Source organism: Scylla paramamosain, chromosome 8 (assembly GCF_035594125.1).
Source record: "Scylla paramamosain isolate STU-SP2022 chromosome 8, ASM3559412v1, whole genome shotgun sequence".
NCBI classification, from domain to species: Eukaryota; Metazoa; Arthropoda; class Malacostraca; order Decapoda; family Portunidae; genus Scylla; species Scylla paramamosain.
In genome coordinates, this window is record NC_087158.1 from 29,816,672 (window position 1) to 29,834,162 (window position 17,491).

Consider the following 17,491-nt stretch of genomic DNA (forward strand, 5'->3'; position numbering starts at 1 on the left):
ATTATATTTATAATATTCATTTTTATTTACTAAATAAACACTTGTTTGTAAATACTGCTAATGTACACACAGCTCCAACTTTTCAAACATGCCAAGTAAATTTACCATATTAATATATTTTGTAAAAAAAATAAATAAATAAAAATAACAAATGTTTTGACTGTAAAAGCAGTAATTGAAAATACTGTAGCACTTGTCTAATATTTTGTGGATAATTCCAGGACAGTATTATCATACTTAATACTATAAATTTGCTGTTTTCCTCTTTGGTGATTTAATTCAAGTTTCCTTCATAATTACACATATGCATATGAATTAAAATAAGCTTATCTTTGTATTCTTGGATTTTCCTAAAATAATTACCTACAATCAATCTGTGCACAACTAATTTGCATCACAACTGACTTTTCTACCTACAAGACTTATCAGGCGACGGACCAACATGGACGCAGACAGTACAGACTGGATGGAATTCTCAATTCTTGGCAGGAGTGAGGCACACCAAGTACACAAATTAAGCTCTATTTGGATGTCACTTCCTTAAAGATGTAAATGAAATTCACAAGCCAAAAGCTAAATAAAAGTTACTTGAAAATCACTTTGCAACATAAATCATAACTTACACCACCTATTTATCCAAAGTGACCTGCTGGTGTACTGGTAAGCATGTTTGGTTCACAAATGAGGCCGTGGGATTGAATCCTGAGCCCAGTAGAGAAAAATACAATTGTTTTCTCTCAACAGTGGGAACCAGATATCACAGTGGCCCTGTGTCTGAAGCAATATACCCACCACAGGCTCAAAGGTCAGTGAGACAGATGAGCACTGAGGCCACACACAGCAATAGTGTATACCTTCAATTTTACTTTCTCTCAGAATGTGGTTCTTGTTTATCTAGCAGTGGTGAATAAGTATATTAAGCTGAAGAGTTGTGCCCTTGCTTCACAGCAGAAGCAGATGGCTAGGAATCCTACTCTCTCATGTTAGTATGAATGTGTGTATAATTCCTTTGAGAGACCATCACTGATTTACACCACACCCCAAAATGGGATGCATGTACAAAAAATTAGTAAGTAAAAATTTCAAAGTGAAATTTCAATATCTGTAAGCAAAAGGAATAAATATCATTACAGTATCTCATGTAAGCTGCTGATTTTTATTTAAAAATACCAGTGCCTAGCTTACCTAACATAATAATTGTATAACCATTCTACAGCAAAATAACAAGGACTGCACTGCTCATTCACAGAAAATGTATAGTTTTCAAGTAACACAAACACAGCCTAAGAAGATTACTGGCAAGCTAGCCTTGTGTTACTTTAAAAATAGTTTTTTTGTTTGTACCTTTTTATAGTGAGAATATTTGTAATATTTATCTACTATCCAGATACTGTGTACTGAAATGATAGCAGATGTACTGCAATGAACCACAATACTTAACCTGTAGTACATGATAGATTGTAAATTATTATGTGCTGCACAATGATCACTTACGAGTATTTGTGGACAGTCTTATCGAAAATAATGATTCAATCTGACCAACTTCTTAAAATTTTATACAGGGTCGCTTTACTGAATTTTTGAAAGATCATTAATCAGGGCCATGACTGATAATGTCACAAAAAGTGCAAGATCACTAAATATTTTATGAACAGATTCAGAATAAAAAATTCAAAAATTGGGATTGATTAGTTTAATGTGAATTGAAAAATTGTACAATTTTAAACAATGGCTTTTCACATTTACATTAAAAACAGGTACATGTATCAAATAATTATAAAAGAGTTAAATTTTATATATCACTATAATGACAAATTTAGTTGGGTAAGTTTAATGAAAGAAGACAGGGGATGCATTATAACTGTCCACTTAACCAATAAACTATCAGTTGGTATTTGGCAAATATTCCATATTAAGTGAAAATGAAATACTGATATATATAGAATATAAATAACTGAAAATTTATATTCAATTACCAAGAGTGAAGCCGGTCACTCAAATCCTAATCAACCTAATACTATGAAATATCAGGGTACCAAACTGGAGAATTTACTGTGATTCTAAAGACAGGGGACCACAAACTGCTGATACTGAAGGGAACCAAGACAATTGAACACTGAGACTAATAAGAACTAGAATATCATAAATAGGGAAACTGAATAACTTTCCTAAGACCATGAACATGAACTGCTGACACCAATGGGAACTGAGACTAGTGAACACAACTGCTGAGGCCAACAGGAATTAGAATATCAAACCACTTGAAAAATATGCTCCAAAAGCTGTAAAATTAAACATCATACCACAACAACAATAATAATAATAGCTGTTTTTATGTAATGTTCTGGCATTAAAAGGTGAATTAAAAGGCATTAAAGTGGTGAGGAATCATAATATCTTTTAAATTTGTCCCATGGTTATAAGCTACCTCTCATAAAATAAATAACCTAACCATGTCATGGATACGTCCTTCTGTCAGTATTCCTAAGATCAGGTTAATGGTTCAGTACAGCTATCTCATAAAACCTTAGTCAAAGAACATTAATTTCTTGTAGTGCAGATCTCTCACAGACAATGGTGGCTGAGCTCTATTGGGATGAAGTGCAATGTGGAGGGATACATTTTAAAAGATCATAATATTTTGATTTTTAGGGGGTGCAGATAAGCAGATAAAGGATTTGTGTCTTATGTAACAGGCTACTCTAGCAGTTACAGCTGTAAGCCCTTAATAACAAAAGATCCTAAATAATGAAAAGGCAACAAACATGCAAACAATATATTTCTTGTATAGAAACTCCTAAATCTAAATTGAGTCATATTTTTACAGGATACCATACACTAGATGATAAAAATATAGTCTCAACTCTTAGGAAAATATATAAAAAAAAAAAAAACATTTGAAGACAAGCTATCAGCTATATTTGGGAAGGTTTTACTATAGTTTACTTGAGATTTGTATGGAGCCTCCTTTTCTCATCCTAACCATACTTTTATCTGTCTGTATTCACACAGATTATGTTCTTTGCATGATGGTAAATCTGGCTGCTGTGCAAGTAACTGCATATCATTGCTGCCACAATCAATATACTCGTAGGTCATTATGCTAATTTCAACTTAAATTCAAGATAGATATATACTTGCCACAATGGTAAAATTTATCAAAACCGATTATACAACAGCAAAATTAACTTGAGATTTTTCACTGAGACAGCAATGATGGAAGGCCAATGCCTTTATTTTCTTGTAGAAGGCCACTAGAAAACAAAAGGATGACTTTACCTTCCCTCAAAATTTTACAACCTACAATGTCTATAAGAAGCAAGAGCCTTTATATTTCAAGTTCTCCCATAGCGCTATATATTTTTATATTTTCTTCTCAAGTCACTTCCATACAACTCAATTCATGGAAACACAAAAATTCTGTTAAGCTTCAGCCTTAAAGTAAAACACCTCCTTTTTCTCAAATCAGCACAGATGCATATCAAACCCTTCTAAAACCCAGCAACTTCTGGACACATATGCATCAGGTGTACAAAAAGGCAGATAAAAGCAAATCAATAAAACCTCAATGTGCCTGGTTCATCCACAAATCAGAAGGGTATATGCCCTCAATAACACATCATGTATAGATGAGATTCCTTCAAAGCACACATCAATACCTAAACAATATTGATAACACTGGGTAATACCATTTGAATACTGGAAAACGTCACTAAAGCTGAGTAAGACTGAATATGACCAGCGGTAAGTGTTTCCTAATAATTTAGTCAAGTTTTCCTGAGGCAGATCATAAAGGGTGTCAGGTGTGAGCTGTTTGCAGACCTGGCACTCACAAAAACTTGAAGTCAGTCAACAGAGATACATCAACTTGGCTAATACTGTCGTCAGAAGAAAGCAAATGGTACCTCTATGATTACTGCTAGCAACCTGACAAACAAGAGACGGAGAGTGGTCCAGTGTTAAACATGCAGTACTTTATAATACTAAAGGCAGGTACAGTTGACCTTCAATAATTATTCAAACACTTAAATCAACAATATCATGAACTAAACAAGCTAATGCATAAGGTATTTACAAACATCAATTTAATCAAAAACTAATCTTACTGAATATAAACATAACCAAGTACTGCTAATAGTTATAGTATCAAACTCAAAAATTATTAGTATTGCTATTATTTGTATATTGAATCTTCACTAATTTCAAGATTATCATTTTCATGATATGCTTATATTTCAGTTTTGGCACATCAAAATCCTTCTACATACAGAATTTAACTGCTTGTTACCAGTATTTCATACTCTAACCAGTTAGTATGAGACAGGTATACAACACCCCTTAGAAACTACTCATGTATAATATATGCAGTAAACCCTCACTAACCAGCACCCTTACAGTCTGGAACTCTATAATTCTCAGCTTTTGCTTATCCTGGGGTGTCCAGAAAAGAAGGGCAAGCAATTACCTGACTGGACATCCAAATATCCCTAAGGACTCTGAAAGCTTTTTGTACTGTGTATAAAGATTCCTACACCTGCCTCACTACCATCAAACACATTTTGTAGATTTATTACATACTGCTAAAAGTGGGCCTTTTATTGACATTAATGGTGTACTGAAGATTACAAAGTGTGTAAAAATCAAATTTGTGATGGATATTAATCTTTAGTGGAACATGTGGCAGTGAACAGCCCACAGTTTGAAATTCATGTCTTTTGCCTGCTGGCTCATATATTAATTCCAACAAAGCTCTGTGTGTCTGTTGTAGTTTGAACCAGATGAAGCCTAAAAAAAAAAAAAAAAAATGCATATATCATTACTTTATGATCTCACTGGTTTACCATTGAGTGCTAAAGAGGAGAAATGCAGCACACAGAAGTAAGCAGAACTACTGGCCATCCATCATTGAAAGCACACACAGACAGGAAGATCATTGACTTTCACTGCTAACAGACTAAATTCAGTCATTCATTATCCATAAATCAGACAAAAATCAGGTCCAAGTCAGTTCATGACAGAGGACAGCCCAGTCAGCTTGAGTTGGCAAGGGTTTACTGTATATAAATGATTTTTCAAAAAATATCTTGTATAACTGGTAGCTGTGGCATAAATGTTGCCACTAATATCACATAATAAAAGAGAGGATTACTATCTGCCTAAAAATTCTCCACAATGAATAGTGAGCAGGTGATGGGCAGAGCTGAAGCTACAACAATGTACCATGGACCTCAGTCTCATGATCACAATTTTGCATGATTTGTACTTGTGTCTACATTTTTAAAGCCATGTTGTTAGATGTATCATGACTGACCCCCACTGCAGGCTGAAGAATCTTTTGAGGTGAATATACTGTATAAAAATTAAAGCTACATGTGAACAACATACTTGTATTGTGGAGCACTTGTAATGCTAAACTAATTATCATGTAAATAAACTATGAACAATAAAACAGTTTACCTGGATAAAATCCAGTATTAGAAAATAAGCAAAACAGAACATAGACAATGAAGAAACTTTCAAAATACAAATTAAAAATGTTCCTTCAAATAATAAGTAACAAAAAACAAAGATTTCATTTACGCTCAAATAACATCTACATAAAATATATTTACCTACAAAGTAAAACAAATTAAATTTCCAAAGATTAAAACATTTTCACATTTGGTCACAAAAAATTTAAAAAAGTGAGAAAAATCAATTAAAGCACTTTAGTTGAAAGGCAAACTTCTTTCTTTATACCTTGTGTGAACTGCGATCCTTTGGCCAGCCCTTGAGGTCCCTTCCTCATGGCAGGGTCATGCCCTCGAGCAATGCCAGATGGACCTCGAAGGTGAGTGCTTCTTGGCCCCTGAGCCAAACTCTTGCTGCTGCCTGAGGCATTGTCTGGATTGGGGCCATGCCAAGCCTGGTAATCTGATCTGTAAAGAAGAAACTATGTCAAAAAATACGTATACATTATTACATTTTTTTTTACTATAACACCTTTTTCTTGCCCGAGACATGAAGATTTACATCTCTGCATTGCTACGTCTAAGTTTATAAAATATCCAAAAGCAAACTTACAGAAGAAGACACTCTGAGGGCCCCTTGTGTAACTTTGTATTTGGACCCTGGGGACGCATGCGCTGGTCACTGCGGAATCCAAGGTCTTCCTCTGTGTTAGTTCCTCGAGAAACACTGCAAACAACATAATGCATGTTCTATTTCTCATTAACATAGTTTATCAAAAAATTCTCAAATTCTATTTCCATTTACTTCATAGATCACCTTACTCAGCTAAACTATTTTTTATTTAAATCTTCTATCTGCATACACTATTCTTCTGAAATCTGAGACCCATAACTCATGAATTGCTAATAAAGTAACAGTTCATCAGGTGATATCATACGTTTGAGCAGCTGTCCAGGCAGTGTTGATCCTTGTTCTGGGCAAGGTGGGGCGTGTGGGCTTCACTCCATCTCTTCGGGCAAGTGGAGGTGAGCCCATCAGATTGAGAGTCACAGTCTTGGACTCTGTGGATCTGCTGAAATGTACAATATAAAATTTCATTACTTTTATAGAACTGGCTATGTCATAGCATGCACAACAGGATGACACCATACTTAAAGGAGATTACCCATGATAAAATGTCTACATATATTCATAAGCACTCCCTAATGTGTTAGCCTTTAGGCCTCAAAAGGGGAGATGACTAATCCCCACCAATCACACTACATACAAATCAGATGCACAGCATTACTTGATCACTTTAAATCACTTCTAATGTAACGAGGAACCACATCTGGAGCTTAGGGAGTCTGGATAACCCGAGAAATTTGGTGACTGGCTATAAAATGTGAGTAAGATTTGAGGAATGCAATTCAATGCAACACTCTAGACCTGTAAAGTCAGCCAACTGGTAGCTGCCTTATGACAATGCCACAGTCCATTCGTAGCACCTAATCCCAGAATTTTTTAACCCAGCACTGAATTCATGGCAAGACTTAAATCTGTCTTCGTGTCATAATAAAGAAAGAGGGAGAATGTGCAGACCTGGGCATTTGAGATGCACAGCTGGCAAGTGCCTCTTGTGTCTTTTTGTCTGACTCCACCATGTTGTCCAGCACTTGACGGGCACGATTTTCATCATAGTACACTGACTGCAGGGCCATGGTCACCACCGTGGGAGTCAAGTCAGGGTAACCTGAGGTTAACTCATTGCGAACTGAAATAAAATGTTGTGTGACATCAAGGTTCTCAGGAATAATGAGTCGCTTCTTCTTTTAGTGCATTGTTATCAAACTTATACTTCAGGAACTGTCCAAAAGTTCCATTAATGTTATTCCCTTCAGACTATACATACTTAGAATTAGGATACAATGTAGACTTCCACAATGCAGATGAAACAACTGAGAACTAAACAACTAGCCAAACTATTGCAGATACCTTTCTTCTTGTGTTTTTCACTAAGATTCTTAGGCCGTGCAGGTCCTGGGGATGGCTTTGAGACAGCCTTGTTTTCCTTGCCATCAGGACGGTCCTTAAGCTTTGGTGGAGCAAGCACAGTATCCTTTTTGTCATATCCCAAGAGCACCAGTTTCTCACAGGTATCCTTAACATTGTAGTTGCACTGGGTCAAAACATCAAGAATAATGGTTGGCTCCACCTTAGGAAATATTCCTTTCAAGTACCTGAAATAATACAATGGTTTAATATTTCAGATGTCAATTCCCCTCAAGCTCCCATTATCACTCACTCCTCTCAGGTATTCAACACTCAGTCCTCCATTTCATATGGAATCTTACTCTCACAACCATAACATCCTTGTAATCTTACCTTCTCCCATTCTAACCACATGACCAAACCAAACCATCAGAGGTTGTTACATCTAACCAACTCTTCAAACCCCTATTTCACTCCCACACCTTTAACAGACACAGTAAACACTTCATATACACTTTCATTATTTTTACTATCCAAACTATTCAAACCACAAGGACTTTTGAAATAACTCATCTTTACTGCCTGAATGTTAGAGCTTTAATCCTCACTCCATATCCACATCAGACTTAATCTCCTGTCTTTCATCATACAGCCAGAACATCCAACCATTTTCCTTCCTTGCAAGCATAGCAGTGAAGCAAGTTCACAAGATAATCTATATGATAATCATAAAACTAGCAATGCTGAACATAACAACAGCTAAAGAATGGAAGAATTGCAGGTATTTCTCAGAATATTTGAGGCATCCAGAGCCAGAGTGACATAAGTGATCTTGTGGCTGAAATTATTATTTTTATTGCATTGTCTTCCCCAACCTTCCTACCATGACGGGAGAGAGCATAGACATCAGAAAGGACCCAACAATTGGGTCAAAAATCCATCCAAGTGAAATTATCCACAGAACCTTCTTGTCATGTTTGAATGATAGCTATCAGTTGCTGGGGCCAGAGAGAAGTAAATCTCTCACCACAGCCGTGCAGGAAGGGCCAGCCATTGACAGCTCTTGCTGCAAGTCACATGTCATGCCAGGACACCTCCCCACCACCACACCCACACACTTCACACTCTCCCTCCCTCCAGCCTGCTTGTTACCCTTAAATGACAAGTTGCTGTCTTAATTTTGCTTCTATACAACATATAACCTTTTCATTATCATGGTGGACAGCAGCATATCCCCTGAGGAGCCAGGACCCTCCAGAGAAAGAAAATCAAAGAAAAATAATGCCAAAAGATGAAGAAGCATGGTGGAAGCCTACATGAGCTTTGGAAGCATTGGATGATTTTATTATTACTTTATATTCTATTATCATTTATACTGGTATATTGGTATATCTTCATAACGTTTCTTATTTCTCTTGTTTTAGTTTCTTCCAGTTTCATTTTTTAAGCTTGTATCATTCTCTTCATTTGTGTTCATCTTTGGAAGTACTTGTATGTTGCCTACATTTTTGCTTCATAAAATTGATAAGTTCACTAAAAAAGAAGACTTTTTATTGTTATGATTCCCCTATTAGTACAAAGAAAATACAGCAACTTGATAGAATAAAGGAAATAAACAATGTGTGGGCACTAGATACAATTCTAATGTAGTTGTTTGATATCCTTAACAAAATTGTTTCAAAGAAAAAGTGAGATCAACTGTTTATTTTTAATAATGTAATTTTAATAAAGTAATTAAATAGTTGTAAAGGGCATAAACAACTAAATTTTTAATACCAATCATTACTTTCTCTCTCAATCCATTGAAGAGAAATCGCATTTTGAAACTTGCAAAACTTTGACAGCGCTTTTCTCCATTTTTAACTTTCAGTGCTTACATCACTCTGGCTTTAGGCGCCTTATTTGCAGTGAGGAGTGATTCCCTAGTATTGGTGTATAATCCCACTATGGGCTTCTGATTCATACTTTCTAGTTATTAAAAAGGGAAAATGGACTATTATCCAGCTAGCCACTTCTCTTTCCTCTGTAGCCACATTCACTCCTAATGGCATGTTTCATATCATTATCAGTGCCCATCTCATCACATTTGAAGTTTCACCTTAAACAATTCGAAGATATCAAACTTACTTTTCTTAAATCTGCTTTTAATCTGCATCTTTTTTCTTGATTCATTATACAAAAATATTCAACAAATAAAAAAAATATCATCATAACTTTAGTGACATGCCAGAAAACATTTATGCAATGAATATAATATATATATATATATATATATATATATATATATATATATATATATATATATATATATATATATATATATATATATATATATATATATATATATATTAGTTCCAGCGTGCATTAACCAGCAGTGAAATGGAAAGATTAAAAGTATTGGTTAACTCTTGTATGAGTAAGGTGGACAGAATAATGGTGAGTAAGCAGAAAATGCTATGGGAAAGGGGCAGAGGCATGCAGAAGCCATGGAAATAATGATGCACAACATGAGCCACAATACTGGCACAGTGTGAAAAGTTACAGACAATCAGCTAAGGTGGGGAGATGAGGAATCAAAAAGCTTTAAACTCCACCTTGTGTAATCAAGCTGTGCAAGTGGATCCAACTCCCATGTAAGGGAATCATACTCCATTCCAATATACACTGGATCAATAGAATGTGATGACTCAGATTTTGAAAAAGAGTGGAAAATCATTACAATCCTAAATATTAATGTAGAATGAATCTGTCAATGTTTATAAAATACAGCAGAGTACAGAAGACTGTGAACAGATTGTGTGTGTAGTACTGTGAGCATAAGCCTCTAACATTCTATACTTATACTTATTTGTTCACTCACTCTGCATGAATTATCATAAGAAAACATAAATAAGCAACTAAATACATCCAATTCATAAAAAAAATAATCACAATACCTAATATGCTGCAGGGTCTACCACTAGGGAGCTGACATCTCATACATGTAAGCTACACAACACAAGCACCATGCTTCACAGCACCAAAGGGCTTAGTGTCCCCTGGAAAATTAAAATACACAAAATTAATGAAAATATCTACTTGTGCTAATTCAATTGGACTAATTTCACACCATAAAAAGTCTAATACATAATATAGTAAATCAGCAATCCCATGAACCAAACAAGGATACTAAATGCATATTAAACAAGTTTGAATAATACATTACCATTTTCTATGTAGGGAAATATGCAACACCAAACTCTGGGGATGAAAGGACAGCAAATAAAAGGTACCTGAGTTTGATCTTGGGAGAGTGTGGAGTAGACCTGGGAGAATGACGGTAGTCCATTCGAGGTGAATCCATGAGGGAGCGAGTGAATTCTGAAGTAGAGCGTGTGGTGGGCCGTGGAGAACCGTCCATGAAGGTGTGGGGGGAAGAAGCCCGAGAGGACAAGAGTGGAGAGTCGCGACCAAAGAATGGAGAGCCTGTTGAACCCTGTCCCAACCTTGGGGACCCTGTAGACTTATCAACAGATCCACGGCCATGGAAAGGTGATCCCATACACCTCTCTACAGACCCTTGTCGGCCTGATTTGTTCTTTTCTTCAAGGATCTGTGTCCCTTTTGTGCGCTCATGCACTGGATGATGGAGAGAATGATCTACTTTTGAAGATGTAACCACAGGTGCTGTTGAGACAGAGGCACCTACAGCTGTGCCATTACCTGTGGTAGTGGCTACTTTATGTGATCCTTCTTTCTCCTGAGCAGTAGTAGTGGTGGTGGTGGTAGTGGCAGCAGCAGGTGTTGCTCCAGTGGAGGACACAACAGTGGATGCCTTAGTGCTTTGTAAAGCCATAATGGCTGTAGCAGTGGGAATAAAGTGCCTCATAGGAGGTGGAGTGAAGGTGCCATAAGGTCCGGGAGTGGCAAGAGGATGTTTCTGGACTTGAAGAGCACTGATGACCACAGCTTCCCTATTGTGGTACCTAATCCCAAGGTTAGTGCAAACACTGTTAGCAGAAGGGCATGCACATCTTCCATCAAGTGTACAGGTTCAAAAGTTTAATGAACAATGGAAATCTAAGCTTTATTCTTGAAACTCTCATAAGGTTAATTTGTTAGGAAGAGATTTTTTTTATTTCAAGACGGCAGTCCCAAAGCAAAGCTGTCTCTCTCTAGTGTCAAGAAAAGCAAGGTCTTCCATACAATCACACTTACTTCCTCATAAGATCCTTAATGTGACTTTCTGGTACAGTGGGAAACATGGCAGAGATCTTGGCAATGGCTAGTTGGGAGTGTTCAACTGCCTCCAAGAGTCCTGATTCCTGATGGGGAACATTAATGTATCATTAAGAAAGTAGTTCACATCAGATAGATATTTTGTGCCATACACTTGTCTAATTATTTTCTATAAAACAACTATTTATTTTATATCTATGCTACAAACATGTGTGTGTGTTTGCTACCAAAGATCAGAAATAGTTTACACCACTGAGAGGTAAACATGCAAAGATATATTAAAAACATATACACTACCTTGAATACTACCAAACTTTAGTGGGTCTGAATTACAAAATAAGAAAACAGAAAATGGTGAAATGGAATTATAGCAAATAAACATTTTTTAGTTTATCCAACTTGACTAAAAAGTAAAGTACTGACAAAATAAAACATGCACTTACTAAAGACCTCTTACCTCCCATACTACACAAGAAGGATGTGTTACATGTAATGTAAATGCAGCCATAGTCCTAAAGACTATAGCACACAAATTGAAATGTAAGTTCACAAAATAAGATGTTCATTACCACCACTTTATCCAATCCTTCATTTCCTTCATGAAAACATTATCAAACATAGTACTCAGTTCTCTATCTTTCTAGTGAATGACATACTCATTGGTAATGAATGCACAGTAAAGGAGGTGCATAAAACCTGCTGTGAGGTGAGTGAGCCACGTCCTTTGTTAACATCTGGGGATGGATGGCCTCCAACACTTTTTTTCAAAGGGGGTGGCTCAGTGGCATGTGACACATTCTGAAAGCAGTGTGTTTCTGTCATTACTACTTAAAACCCTGGTCTAGTGGCAGGTATCGTGATGTGATAAAAGCCAACATAACCTGAGGGGCCATTCAGAGTACAAAGCACATCTAATAAAGAATTTAAGAACATATAAAATTATCCATAATAATGGCATGCTATGTAATTTATAACAACTTTCCATTCAATTACAATTTTTATAAGAGAAAAATTTCTACAAATAATATTTCTGCAATAAAAAGGGTGATAAAGCATGAAAATAGCACTGATGTAATATGAAGGTATAAACATCCTCAAAATAAAGTAAAACTAAGATTCTCAATGAAAGCTGAAATCTTAAAGATATGATAAACATATGCAGTGGAAAAGAGACATAAGATAAGAATGAAGCAAGAGAAATAAATAGAAAGTGTATAATAATATAACTCCCTCAACTACGGAATTTCATACTGACTCTAAGACAGGGATTTTTATATTAAGCTGAAAACAAATTATATGTTCCCACATACATAAGTAAAACAAGAACAAGTAACAAAACACCTTAACAGCATATACATTCACAGTGAGGAAAATATACAGGGTGTCCCACTTGAATTAAAACAAATCTCTTTGCAGTGGAAAAGAGACATAAGATAAGAATGAAGCAAGTCTCTTTGCAGTGGAAAAGAGACATAAGATAAGAATGAAGCTAGAGAAATAAATAGAAAGTGTATAATAATATAACTCCCTCAACTATGGGATTTCATACTGACATAAGACAGGGATTTTTATATTAAGCTGAAAACAAATTATATGTTCCCACATACATAAGTAAACAGGAACAAGTAACAAAACACCTTAACAGCATATACATTCACAGTGAGGAAAATATACAGGGTGTCCCACTTGAATTAAAACAATCTAAAAAACTATTAATGAAAAAAAAAATTTAATAATTAAATTTACAATAAGTCTAATTTAATATTTATGGCTTATTTCTCAACTGACTGCACTCATTAGCATCATTCAAGAAAACAATTTTAGGTTTCAAAACAATTTAATTTCAAATAGGACACTCCATTAAATACAATAAGATGATTAGTGAGAACAATACCTACCTCCTCTGCGCAAGTGTGGTAATATGTTTACTTATCTTACTGAAGCCACCAATGTTTCATGCATCACTAGTCAAGGAGGTAGCCAGACAGCCATTCCAAGCATGATTTAAATGATGATCAAGCCACTAGACCACAATAAGCAGTAGCATGAGGACTTACATCCTTGTGGGAGAAGCCAAGAAATCATCTATGGTTATCTCCATTTGAACTCATGTTGTCCTAATAACTTCTAATAAGAAAAAGGCAGGAGCATTAGTCTTGCACAGAAGAAAATATCACTGTTTATATCAATGGTAATTCATCACTATCCATCTCAATAAGTTTTGTGTGCTTCAAAGCTTGAATACAAGTGAAATAAATAATACATCTTGAGTAAAAGTGAAATAAATAATATACATCTCTTTTGTCTAGTATGATACTGACAGAAAGAGGGCTCTTACTCCTAACAGAAGAACCCAACTTGATAACACTAAACATCCCAAATATTCTTCTTGTATCTCATAATGAAAAAATAATCATCAGAACTGAAGGAGAGCTCTGATTTTCACCCAGCATCTCATTATAGGGCTAGTCATGAGATTGGTGAAACAATGCACCATTCCATCCTGTACCTCATCACATGAAAGGGTTGTTTGAGGGTTTGGAATATTGGTGGCAATAAGCTGAGGGAGCACTGACTGTCACTCCCCACTAATAGAAACCACTACTCATCAAGATATAGAGTGGGATGGATGCTGTTTATAGGATGCTCTTTGTCATGTCTCCCTGCCTGCAGATATCACCACTGTTCCTTCACAAGATTCAGTAACACTAAAGATGTATTCCAGGCAATACTCATCTCAGAACTGTCTTAATGGTTGAACAGAGTATACATAATCCAGACATTCTTCAGGGATTACTGACAAAATGAAGAATGACATGTAATTGATAGAAGTGGATCAAGAAAGGTGTCATCTTTATAATAAGGACAGTCATTCTGTGAGGTTACTAACACCATTCCACTGAAGGCCTTATGTCAGTCAAATGTAAATGTAATGTCATCTTCTGAGGCTATGTCCACATGCACTCCAGATTTTCATTTCTCTGATGTATAAAAGGTATGCATGTACACAGGGATTAGATAGTCATGCATATACTAAGTCTTACAATATTTTCCATTGAAGATATCTGTATATCACATAGAGGGAAATAATATTTACACATAAGATAGGAAACATAAATATATGTACAAGTCCTTTCAAAATGCTCTAATAATTTCTACTTAATTTGAATATCTCCCAGAAGTTTGCCCATACAACACAAAGTGGCATTCATGCATGTTAGTACCTGCGGTGGATAAACAGGACCATACAGTGCATATGGAGGCATGTAAGCCAAGTTATAACCTCCAAATGAAGGGTAGACAGAGGAGAACCGCCCACCCAGGAAGGGACTCATCCAGGGAGGCTGAATGGATGCAGGGGGAATGAGAATGTTTTGTTAGTATGCCAAGCCTAACTGGAAATTGGCTCGGGGAAATACAAGTAAATGAATGTGTTCTGTCAGAATGCTGAATCTAACTGAAAACTGAGTTAAGGGATGCAGGGCAATGCCAATGTGCTGTTAGTATGCCAAGCCTGACAAAACCTATGTTAGAGGAAGCATAGTGTTTACATTATATGAAATAATGAGGATTATGGGTTAGGAAACTCCACATTAGGCCATTACCTGGTCAAAAATTAAGTAACACAAAGGTTGGGTTTACTGTTGAGCTAGGTCATACTTTTACACTAAACTCTTGTGCAAACTTTTCTTAAACAGATGATACATTAATACCTATAATAAATCAATATTCTATTTGATAAATATCTTTCAAAACAAATGATCTTTGAACCATGAAGCATTAACTTTTAGCTGCATCTCTATAATGCACCAATGCCCTTAAGACAAGTGGAAAGCAGCAGCACCAATGCACTGGCTAAAAGGTAATTGCAAAACAGGCATCTGGTCGGTAGTCTGAGTCTCACCGGGTGGTGGGAGACACTCTGACTCTCCTGGCGACTCTTGATCTCGCTGTGCCCACTCTCCGGGTGAGGAGGGGGAGGTGGAGCACTCTTCAGCCGTGGGTCCTCCCATGATGTCTTCTTGTTCAAGTGGTCAATGAAGTAACTGCAAATATGAAAGTAATTAATAGTCTGTTTGAATATAAACACAAGGAAACTATGACAACAATCAGGAGATGGGAATTTATCTAAGGGCAATGCTGTCCTGATATTTAAATCACTATTATTAGTATATACCATCCCAAGGGAAATTCATCCGAAGGTGTGATAAAGCAGCTATGAGAGATTGATGTTGAGGATTAAAGCCCCAGGCAGGATAGCCAAGGTAACACAAGCGTGACATTGCCAGTCAGACCAAGATTGGGCCTGAGTGGATCTTAGGTGGCCCAGACAGTTTTATCACTCTAAGTGTGAGTAATGTTTTGTTGCCTCTGTTGGTGGCACTAGGGAGGAACCTAGCATGTTAGATTAACATTTCAAACAGTGATGTGTAAAAACTTGGAAACTGTTAGAAATATGTCATGTTTTCTCTAAAGGTTGCCAGTAATGAAATCCCAGTCTTTTGCTAAAATCAATCATGTGCTGAACAATCAGTGGTGCCAGTACCTTTTGAGGATGAGGAAGAGGAGATAGACCAACCACACTCAGGACCTCCCACTTATCAAGCTAAATGGTTAGGTTAGGTTAGTGTCCTTATGGGAGGATCAGGGGAGGTGGGGGGGCCCCATGGTTAGGTTAGTGTCCTTAAGGAAGAGAAGGGGAGTTCATGGGGAAGCTTAGGTTAGGTTAGGCTAGAAATTTCCCCAGTTTTCAAATAAAGCATATCATCCTTAGACTTTTCATGAATGTCCAAATTTGGCATAATTTGGCTTCCCCTGCCATAAAACCCCACTTTCCCACAAGGTCCCCAAGCTTGTAGGGGATTGAGAAGAAAAGATAGGATATATTGTGTTAAACTGCAATGTTACCTGTTAGCATTGTGTAACACGGGGGTTATGGAGACAAGGCCCCCATTAGCAAGGTTAGGGACTTTAAAAGGTTAAGATAGCACATGGGGTATGGGGAAGCGGATACTCCTTATTTGTTGACTATTTCTTGGGGATTTCCCCCTTTAGATACTTGAAGTTTACCAAATTTGGGTTATTTTGGCCTCCCCCCGCCCTATAACCCCGCTTTCAAGCACATAACTGGTAACCATCCACACACGGCCTTGGCACTAACATAACACACACCGTCGTCACCTAAACTGCCAACATGCTGCACTGACTAGTGGAACACAGCCTCACGGAACTGACACGTCCAGCAAAGCATCACGAAACAGTTGTGGTGGAAGGCTCAACCTGGCCTTCACACCAACATCTCACACTCACAAAAAACACAGCGATATGTAACCATTACCCCATAAAGAATCCATATTCCGACCAGACAGCGAATAACAACTTACTATCTGCCAACTCTGCCGTCGAACCTTACTTCCCAGCCGTGAGGGAGGCCTTGAAAGCAGTCCCACCGCCCCGCCATCTTGCCTCTTTGGCTCCTCTGACTGTCAACACTCAGCAGACGACGCGCGCCTCACCACCACCGCCTCCCCTTCAGCTCCCGTTACCGTGGGACCGGTAGCGCACTGCTCTCACCACGATTATTTTCAAAGGCCACAGAGGTAATAAGCCGGGTTCTCTTGAGTGTTTCCCCTGTTAACAATATAAAAAATGTTAATCTGTAACTAGAATCACAAAAACGCTCTTAAAACCCATGTAACTTCAACTAGAGGATTTTTAACGCAATGGAGATGCAGCGCGGATTTAAGGCAGGTTTACACGGGGCAATTTTTCCTCCCGGCTAGCTCTAGCCACCCGGAACTGCCGGCGGGTTTCAGCCGAAAGCATCAACACGATCGAGACCAGCCGCTAG

The 17,491-nt window shown here is 37.1% G+C and overlaps 1 protein-coding gene across 4 annotated transcripts; it reads right to left on the bottom strand.

Moving 5' to 3' along the window:
- Positions 1–6: 6 nt before the first annotated feature.
- LOC135103124 (uncharacterized) lies at positions 7–17,219 on the bottom strand. 4 transcript variants are annotated; one of them, XM_064009174.1, is made up of 11 exons: positions 17,025–17,219; positions 15,545–15,686; positions 14,865–14,984; positions 12,337–12,438; positions 11,620–11,726; positions 10,695–11,387; positions 7,426–7,670; positions 7,033–7,204; positions 6,389–6,523; positions 6,064–6,177; positions 7–5,918 (listed from the first exon to the last, which is right to left on the bottom strand). In XM_064009174.1, the coding sequence occupies exons 1-11, from the start codon at positions 17,099–17,101 to the stop codon at positions 5,699–5,701; spliced, it is 2,127 nt and encodes a 708-aa protein (XP_063865244.1). In that variant the 5' UTR covers positions 17,102–17,219; the 3' UTR covers positions 7–5,698. The 4 variants fall into 4 exon arrangements, with proteins under 4 accessions (XP_063865244.1, XP_063865242.1, XP_063865241.1 ...); XM_064009172.1 differs by lacking the exon at positions 10,695–11,387 and having other exon boundaries at positions 7–3,927; positions 5,740–5,918; positions 17,025–17,196; XM_064009171.1 differs by lacking the exon at positions 10,695–11,387 and having other exon boundaries at positions 6,389–6,520; positions 17,025–17,209.
- Between the last annotated feature and the right edge of the window lie 272 nt (positions 17,220–17,491).